Genomic DNA, 10,122 nt, shown 5'->3' with positions numbered 1-10,122 from the left:
GGCGATAGGGAACCAGAAGGCCTGTATTCTCTCCCCAGCTCCAGCACTGGCTTCCTGGGTGACCTCGGCCAGGTCTCTCTTGGTCTCTCTGTGCCTTAGCCTCCCCACCTGTAACACGAGGATGATTGCGCCTAAGCCTGGCTTGCAAAGCACACTGCGATCTGGGGGCGGAAGGGGCCAGGAGGGCACAGCACTGCTCCCCCCGCACCCCGCTCCCCCCGGGCACAGCAAAATGGTGGTTTAGAACAGCTGCTGCTGTGTCATCAATGCTCCCACTCCACGGATCCCTCTGGTAAACCAGGGGCTGGGCAGAGAGGGGAACCTGCCCACAGCCTTGGCAGGGGCAGAAAGAACACAGCCACTCGGGGCAGGTCCACGCCCTGCCCCTGCCACGCCTGGGAAGGCGGAGGGATGATGAGCCGGTGGAGCGCCCCCCCCCCAGGTATGGGGAGGCCTGAGCAGGGGCTGCTGCTGCAGCTGCCCCCCAGATCTGTGCATGTACCTGGGAAGGACCACAGGAGCTGCCGGGGAGGCTTGGGGAGTGGGTGGGTGGGAGAACTGGGGGGGGGGGGCAGAATTATTGGAGGGGGATGGGCAGAATGTTTGTGGAGTTGAGGCCAGCACATGCAGGGGCAGAAGTTAGGGCAGGGGGGTGTTACCAGTGCTTGAAGTGGCATGAGACACTGTGTGTGTGTGTGTGTCGGGGGGGAGGTCTATCATGGCTCCCACATCTGCCCATCCCCCTTCCCAGCAACTGTCTGCTCCCAACCACATCAATCCAGTTCTCCTAATCCCCACATCAACTGTCCCCCCTTCCCCCAATTCTGCACCCGAAGCCTCACCTCTGCTGATCCTGGCATTCTTCACCCCTCTCCCCTGCCCAAGGAGATCCCCATAGGGCAATCAAACTCTAGAGAAAGCCACGATCCTACCTCCCTATCCCCTCCATCAACTCGGCAAAGCATGCTGCATTGGAGGCTGTCTGGCCATCACACCAGCTCCCCGGGGCACACAGGCAGGAGCCGGCTGCAGCCCCCCGGCATTTACATTCCTTGGTGGTTACAGCTGGAATGCTGAGGGCCGGGGCAAGGGACGCAGACACGAAGACGCCCGTGATCCAAACTCCCCTGATCTCAGGAGATGGTAAAACTCCCACCTGGCTGTGACTATCGGCCAAGCTACCACGGGGCAAACGTCCCACTAACAATAAACAAATAAATACACCGAGCTTCTCTCTAGCACTTTCCAGCAGCAGGTGTCAAAGGGCTTTACCAAGGAGGTCAACATCATAAGCCTCATTTTACAAATAGGGAAACCGAGGCACGGGGAGTTGACGTAATTGGTCCATGGTTACCCAGCAGACTGGAGAGCTAGATAAACACCTAGGAGTTAGGATACTGACCCAGCCATATATACCATGTTCCCCTTAGGGCTGGCCTAGGACTGTACAGCTGGGGCAATTGTCATGGGCCCAGCCCAGCCAAATCTAGCTCCCAGCTTTTAGCCAGAGGCTTTAACTCCCAGCCAATGGGACTGCCAGCCAATGAGCACCTTCTCTGCCCTCAGCTCCTCCAATGGGAAACCCAGCAAGGCAGAGACACCAGACAATGGTACAATATTCTGAATGTGAGGGTGTGCAGGTGTGTGTGTGTGTGTGTGGGGGGGGGGGGGTTGCTCCCTTTCTGAGCCAGCTGCTGCTTTCCCTCCACCCCACACCTGCTCCCTCCCATCACCTCTCCTGGCTTGGAGCTGACAGCACAAATGCTGAATGGTGACAGGAGAGGGTACAGCAGAAAACGTCTACAAGCAACAGCAGGATTCGAAGCACCTCCCTTTGCTGTCTGGCTCCAACCCTCCTGCTCAGCGGTAAGGGGGGCAGACTGGGGCCTCAGCAGGACAGCCTGTGCTGTGAGTTCCTACCTTGCAAAAGCCCTGAACACAGAATGATGTCTGTGCTACAAGGACCAGAGATAATTGCGCTCACCTGGTTTGGCTTTCTAATGGTCGGCACACTGGCCTTCCCACTCCATGCATGTCTCTGGGAGCACAGGTCAAGTAAGCCTGAGTGCTGGTGCGACAGCCACTGGGTGCTCTCTCTTGCAAGGCTGACCCTCCCAAGACCTGTAATAGGTGCCTGGATCGGTCGGTTTGGGGCAGATGTTGCCCATAGTGCGTAGAAGTGAACCATTCTGGTCTCCCCCTTACCTGCAGCTCCCTTAATGTCTGTTCTTCTGCCCACTGGTCCTTCCCAATCAGTGAGCAAGACGCACAAATACACTCAAGTTAAACGCTCTGTTTATTTGATCCTTTTACAAAATCCAACATACGAATATTGTGCTCGTGTCAGAGGGGCTTTTTCTTCCTTTTTTTTTTTTTTTTTTAAATATTTTACAACCATTTAAAACCTGATGCTCACAGAGCAGTTAACACAAACACGGGGCTGGGGGAGAGTTTGGGATCCACTGTGAGGACAATGGGAGTTAACCCAAAAGATGATACAGTAACAATATACAGTCAGTTGGATTCCACTGAAGTAGAAGATGCTATTTACAGTGGACATGTACAGCCACACACGTGACACGAGAAAGACCTTGCTTCATTACCAGGGAACCCTCTGGCCCAAATGCCCACTCCCATGTTAAGGAGCAGAGAGAAAGGGACTGCATTGCTTATGGCCCAAAGAGGGGAGAAGTGGTGGATGGTGGATTAGAGCGACGGGGAGTCATCGTGCCAGTAGACGCTGGAGACGTGCTGGCTTTGGACTGCTTGTGCCCCAACCCCTAACGATGCTTGGTGAGAAATTTGCTTTGCCTGAAATATAACGAGGCAGCTGATTGGCTAATTCTGACTCCCTCACCCGTCCTGATAGCAGCTGTTGAAATACAGGTTGCAGTAAGCTGGCAGAGTGACACTCACCCTGGTGTTACCGGCCTTGCACTGCCTGGCCAGCAGGCATCATACTGTTCAGCCTCCAAAAGCCAAACGGCTGCTTTTTTCACCGTATGCTGCTCTGCAGGTGAAAAGGCACCACCAACCAGTATGGCACTGACCAGCACCAATGGCTGGCATTAGGGAGAAGTTTACAACCGTTCCTAGCCTGCATAATGGGGGTGAGTCTGTTGCGATAGTTGCTGAAACCAAGCTGCAAGGCTGTCTTGCAGTAAGGCGAACGACCTGATTTACAATCGGCAATGGACAGAGTCGCAAGGTGGACAAGTGGGACCCATGTCACCCTTAGAGTTACAGAGGGACGAAACTGGTCCATTACCTCCGGAAGGAGATACAGCCACCGCAGCCTGTAGTCTGTTCCTTTCACACCTGGCATGTAGGACCACAATAAACCAGACCAAAAAACACAGCTGGGAGCCCAACTGCAACAGCCTTGCAAGGAGATACGAGCGATCTCCTCCCTTTGGAAGGGAAAGAGCATTTGCAACACCGATGAAGGACGGGGGAATGGGACGGGGGCGGGGAAGGCCCAGAACAGTTTGGTTTTCAACCTTTAATTTATACATTTGACTGGCTTTAAAAAATAATAAAATAAATGGATGTAAATAAACATCCAGTAGCAAACCAACACACAGAGTTTTAGATTTTGAGCTGCCAGAATTCCTGTTCTGAGGCTTCAGCTTGCCAGAGCAGCACAGCTGCTTGTCATGACAATCTGTTAGGTCGCTGGCTCAGCGTGTCGAACGGCAGCTGTGCCTCGTGGCTGGTGGGTCTGATAATACCAGCAAAGTAGTAATAACATTTAAAAAAACCCACCAGCAATGCAAATAGATCAACACCACACCCATCTTTGATTATTACACACTTCTTCGAGCTTGGTATATTTCAGCCTGGAAAATAATAAAATCATTGGAATAATAAAATCGCCCCGAAGATTTTGAAAATAATTTGATCACAAGTTTTTTTTATATATATATACACATTTTACAATTTTTGTTATAAAGTGCAATCCACAGTCTGCATTCATCTCCATTTTAAATTCTTGCTTGTTTCCTGCGGGGTCGTGTAAGGGAGAGAGCTGAGGGAGTGAGCTACATCTTTGTGGGATGGAAGAGGATCTACATCCCACACAAATACCTATGCTGCTGTCAAAAGCATCTTCTTTAGGTCCAACCTCACGAGAGGAGAATTAATGAAGACAACAGCAGAAAGGTTTGCGATTCTTTTCGGTGAGCTTAAGACTTGTCTGTAGGGATGGGTATTCAGGATCATTCCTGCCAATGAGGAGTCCGGTACATTTGCTAACAGTCTTGTGCTACTTTTGCACCATGAGGGAGCAGAAAGATGATGTCACAGGCTCCTTCACTGTCTATCAATGGTCACTGGTTGCATTTTTAAGGACTGTTACCCTTCAAAAGGTTTGTTTCGATAGCCTGATATTTTTGTGGCTAAAAACAAATTAAAAAAAAAAATTGATCTTGTTTCATTACACTCCACAGTGCTGGAAAACATGGAAAGATACAAAGTGACATGTCCTCTGCTCTCCTGGAAACAGGAGCATTGCCCTTAGCAGCATGCCATGATGGGTAGCAGTTACCCGCACAGTGGAGAGGTAGCGGGGGAGTTTCCACCATGGGGCTCAGATCTTCTGCGGGGTTCACATGGACAATCAGCTAAAATACAGCCATGTGCAGCTGATCATGTACCTCTCAACTAACCGTACTGGAGACTTGATGTAAGCTACTGAAAATGAGATATGTGGCTATAGTGCTCAGCTTTAAAGACAATCAAAATAACAGTTCAAGTACCAGGTCAGTTACCTTACTGATTATATGCCAAATGCACCGATAGCTAGACCGAGACGGGGAAGAGAGGGGTATGTGGCAGATTGCTCCATAAAAATGGGCATTGCTTGTAATCTTGCAGAAGCTGGCTCATCGATCCTTGCTCCGACAGGCTCCCATTCTGTAACATCGCAGATCACAACAGGAACAACAAACTGACCAGGGGGCAAATAAGAAGCGGGCAGTTCCTTCCCCTGCCCCGCCCCACGACAACCAACCCTCCCCAGGAAAGTTTGGAAAAAGGCACCCTATTGTTAAAGGGACCCAGTCACATTTCCCTCTGAAAGCTTTGCAACTACCATAATAACCAACCCGCTCTGGTTACTAACGGTAAGAGGAAGGTATCTTGGTCTCTGTTGGGTGGATTTGTGGAGAGCAGTGACACTGTTTTGCTGATGGTCAGTGGCATCACTCTCACACACAGTTCTGCAGGCACAACTCCTCTGAAGAGCAGCAGGATGTGCAGGGGTGTTTCCCAGTACCAGCGGTCAGAAGGAATGTACCCAGAAAGGAAGAGGAAGGTGGTCTTGGCATGGCTGGTGCTGGCTGCTTTCAGGCCTGTCCAAAGGACCTGTAGAAACACAGCAGTGGAACACGAAACCCCTTTGTTTCGCTCCACATGGCTGAGAAACTCTGGTAGTTGGGGTGGCACTTTAGATCTGGATCCAGCACTGGCAAGAATCAGGGTCAGGGAGATGACGGGATAATATTAAGGATGATTTTAGATGGCAACGGGGGACAATTAATACATACAGAGAGCGCTCCTGGGACGCGGCTACTTTACCCTCTGCAGGCTGCCGTTAAAAATCAAGTAGAACAATTGAAGTGGCACGGTCGTTCTGAAAAGAAGAACTGTGGGGTCCTTTCTTGCATTATGGGAAATGAATGAGTGCGCTGCCGAGGGCAAGGGAACAAAAAAAAGAAACCGCAGCAGCAAGAAGGGTGCAGATGCCAGGGAGGGTCACAGAGCACCACGGACAGATCCAGGGCAGTTTGCTTCAGAGGAAGATGAGCAGGCTCAGAGTGGAGAAAACAGTGAGGTTCAAGAGACCCTCCCAAATTCTGCAGGAGGAGGAGTTTGTTTTAAACTCCAGTGCGATCACCGCCAAAGGAGGAAGAGCCGTCCTGCAGCAGTGTGTTTGTGTGTGTGTCCTGCTGTGGCGGGGGGTGTGTGCACGTGTAGGAGGGGAGATTTTAAGGCAGGAACACTGAAGCCCATGGCTGTCTTATCTGACTGCCCTGGGGGGTGTAGGCAAGTGAGTATACCATGGCAGGTGTGGCTTTGTAAAGCAGCCAGTCCCGCTGGTACTTCACTTAGGTCCTCCTGGCAGTTTAAAGCTGTGTAACGCTCAGAGGGGGGATGTATTCTCTCCCCGCTGCCCCATGAAGACCAGAGCAGCATTTGACACAATCCCAGAAGGAGAAGCAGAGTAAGTCCTACTGAATCTGAGCCCCCAGTTCTGAGGGGCAGGGCAGTGGGAAGCCCTGCTCACCACCACCACCGGCGCCCTCTCACCGAAACCAGCTTCTCTGAGTGCATCTACACAGCAATTAAACACCAACAGCCAGACTGGGCCAGCTGGCTCCAGCTGCGGGGCGCTAAAATTGCTGTGTAGATGTTTGGGCTTGGGCTGGAAACCAAGTTCTGGGACCCCACGAGAGGGAAGGATCCCGGAACCTGGACTCCCGCCTGAGCCCAAACATCTACCCAGCAATGTTTAGCCCTGCCGCCTGAGGCCTGGAAGCCCCAGTCAGGTGCCCTGGGCCAACCATGGCCATGCTGCAGATCTTTTATTCCAGTGTAGATGAACCATATAACACGCCTGCCTCCCCATGCACCTATTAGCAAAGTAATGGCCAGCTCCCTCTGCCACCCTGGGGAAGAAGCTGCTCCCACCAGGCTTGTGCGTGTGACCGTCCCCCTAGGGTTTTGAATAAGCAGCACCTGCCTTTTTTACTCCGTTAACGATGACGCCCTGGAGCCTTTGGAGTGAATCTTGTGCCGTTCTTGGCACAGATCTCCAGCTCCAGCAAATGAAGCCCCTAGAGGATGGGGAGCGTTCCTGATGCCCTTGCTGAAAGGCCAAAATAGAGACAATTTAAACCAAGCTCCCTTTACAACTAAGCAGGCTTCGGAAAACCACAGGGCCTCAGGATCGCCCCAGATCACACTCACCCTGGTTACTGCAGACGTCTGTTACCACAGAAGCAAGGTTTAAGATCCCCAAACAGGAGCCAAGGCTGTCAGAGTGGCTGAAGGTTAATAGTGTTCGTGCAGTGAGGAGCAGGAAGGGAAATGAGTGAGATCAGGGCGGAGAGGAACTGGGCTGGAACTCCAAGTGCAGGTTGGGTGTGTGCAGCGGTAACCGAATCCCTGAACAGAGTGTGGCAGCTGAAGGACAGGTGGACAAGGCTGCCTCGTAAATCTGGTGCTAGGAGCCGGGAAAGTCAGTTGGGGAGGGAACCTCTGGAACCCCCCCTCTCTGCCCTTCCCTCTCTGGGCTGTGAGGTGAAGGCGGTGGGTGGGGAGGGTGGCGGGGGTCTGACAGGGGAGGTGAGTTCATCGATGTGACGCCGGAAAGGCCTCAGTAGCCAGAGAGGAAGATAAACCAGAGGCATCGCACCTGAGGAGCACGGCCCGCTGCTTGCACCGGCTCGTTATAACTTGGGCCGATCGAAACAGGGAGGGGAAGCAAGAGAGTGACTGTACCCCTGCCCCGAAACGAGTTAGCACAGAGGACAATTGACAGACGCAAGAGCTGCTTGGGGGCTGGGAATCGCCCCGCCCCCGCAGGATAGACAGGCCGGCTTTAAAAAAAAAAAAAAAAAGCCTCACTCGGCAAATCTAAAACACTTTCATTTTAAATAACAAGCATGTAGAAACCGGTCGCCCCTGGCTAATGGACTAGCTGAGCTACGAACCAAAGTCTCCAGTTCCTCGGCGTACGATCCTAGCCAGTGTCTTCACGCAGGTCAGATGGGCCGGTTCCATTTAACGCGGCGCAGTTACCCTGGGGCGGGCGGGCAGAAAGTATTGATTAGAATCCGTGATTTCCCCTTTGGCTTTCCGTCGCAGCCCGTACTGGGGGCGTTCCTCACTCAGAACCCGGCGCAGATTGCCACCCCTCCGCCTCTCGCCCGTGCCCAGAGTGCCGAAGGGGCCCCCCACGATCCCGTCCTAAATGAATTTGAAGCATTTAGTCTTGTCGTGAGGCAGGCGGGTCTTGAAGAGGACGGAGTCCACGCGGAACTGGGTGTACAGGAGAGGCATGTGCCCGTACACCTTGACGAAGAAGTTGATGCACTTGTGCCGCTCGTGGAAGTGCGAGTCGTCGTGCGAAAGGGCCTGAGGGCAGCCAGGGCAGCGGAAGGTCCAGCGCGAGGTCACCTGGGAACAGAACAGAAGAGCGGCCATGCTGGGTCACACCAAAGGTCCATCTAGCCCCGTGTCCTGTCTTCCGACAGTGGCCAATGCCACGTGCCCCAGAAGGAATGAACAGAACAGGGAATCCTCAAGTGATCCATCCCCTGTCACCCACTCCCAGCTTCTGGCAAACAGAGGCTAGGGACACCATCCCTGCCCATCCTGGTTAATAGCCACTGATGGACCCTACATGAACTTATCTAGTTCTTTTTTGAACCCTCTTATAGTCTTAGCCTTCACAACATCCTCTGGCAAAGAGTTCCATGGGTTGACTGTGTGCTGTATGAAGAAATACTGCGTTTTGTTTGTTTTAACCCTGCTGCCTATTAATTCTTGTGGCCCCTAGTTCTGGTGTTATGAGAAGGAGTAAATAACACTTCCTGATTTACTTTCTCCACACTAGTCATGATTTTATAGACCTCTATCGAATCCCCCCTTAGTCATCTCTTTTCCAACCTGAAAAGTTCCAGTCTTATTAATCTCTCTTCATATTGAAGCTGTTCCATACCCCTAATCATTTTTGTTGCCCTTTTTTGAACCTTTTCCAATTCCAATATATCTTTTTTGAGATGGAGCAATCACATCTGCACGCAGTATTCAAGATGGGGGTGTACCATGGATTTATACAGAGGCAATATGACAGTTTCTGTCTTACTATCTAGCCCTTTCTTAATGATTCCCAACATTCTCTTCACTTTTTTGACTGTTGTGGCACACTGAGTGGATGTTTCAGAGAGCTATCCACAATGATTCCAAGGTCTTTCTTGACTGATAACAGCTAATTTAGACCCCATCATTTTATATGTATAGTTGGGATTATGTTTTCCAATGTGCATTACTTTGCATTTATCAACATTGAATTTCATCTGCCATTTTGTTGCCCACTCACCCAGTTTTGTGAGATCCCTTTGTAGCTCTTTGCAGTCTGCTTGGGACTTAACTATCTTGAGTAATTTTGTATCATCTGCAAATTTTGCCACCTCACTGTTTACCCCTTTTCCCAGATCATTTATGAACATGTTGAATAGGACTGGTCCCAGTACAGACCCCTGGGGGACACCACTATTTACCTCTCCCCATTCTGAAAACTGACCACTTATTCCTACCCTTTGTTTCCTATCTTTTAACCAGTTACCAATCCATGAGAGGACCTTCCCTCTTATCCCATGAGAGCTTACTTTGCTTAAAAGCCTTTGGTGAGGGACCTTGTCAAAGGCTTTCTGAAAATCTAAATACACTATATTCACTGGATCCCCCTTGTCCACATGCTTGTGGACCCCCTCCAAGAATTCTAGTAGATTGGTGAGGCATGATTTCCCTTTACAAAAACCATGTTGACTATTCCCCAACAAATTATGTTCATCTATGTGTCTGACAATTTTGTTCTTTACTATAGTTTCAACCAGTTTACCCAATACTGAAGTCAGGTTTACTGGCCTGTAATTTCTGGCATCACCTCTGGAGCCCTTTTTAAAAATTGGTGTCATGTTAGCTATCCTCCAGTCATTTGGTACAGAAGCGGATTTAAATGATAGGTTACATACCAGTTAGTAGTTTCACATTTGCAATTTCACATTTGAGTTCCTTCAGAACTCTGGGGTAAATACCATCTGGTCCTGGTGATTTATTACTGTTTAATTTATCAATTTGTTCCAAAACGTCCTCTAATGACACCTCAATCTGGGACAGTTCCTCAGATTTGTTACCTAAAAAGAATGGCTCAGATTTGGGCATCTCCCCATATCCTCAGCCATCAAGACCGATGCAAAGAATTCATTTAGTTTCTCCACAATGGCCTTATCATCCTTGAGTGCTCCTTGAGCATCTCGATCATCTCGTGGCCCCACTGGTTGTTTAGCAGGCTTCCTGCTTCTGATGTACTTAAAATTTTTTTTGCTTTTACTT

At 50.5% G+C, this 10,122-nt stretch overlaps 1 protein-coding gene across 4 annotated transcripts in view; it reads right to left on the bottom strand.

The window, feature by feature from the left end:
* Positions 1–2,278: 2,278 nt before the first annotated feature.
* EXTL3 (exostosin like glycosyltransferase 3) overlaps positions 2,279–10,122 on the bottom strand; it is a 229,728-nt gene continuing 221,884 nt past the window's right edge. For all 4 annotated transcript variants that reach the window (XM_048845823.2, XM_048845821.2, XM_048845822.2 and 1 more), the window contains one exon: positions 2,279–8,181. In XM_048845823.2, coding sequence (XP_048701780.1) covers positions 7,972–8,181 — 210 coding nt within the window. In that variant the 3' untranslated portion in view covers positions 2,279–7,971. The remainder of the gene's footprint in view (positions 8,182–10,122) is intronic.

Source organism: Caretta caretta, chromosome 3 (assembly GCF_965140235.1).
Source record: "Caretta caretta isolate rCarCar2 chromosome 3, rCarCar1.hap1, whole genome shotgun sequence".
NCBI lineage: Eukaryota > Metazoa > Chordata > Testudines > Cheloniidae > Caretta > Caretta caretta.
This window is presented reverse-complemented; position numbering and strand designations above follow the sequence as displayed.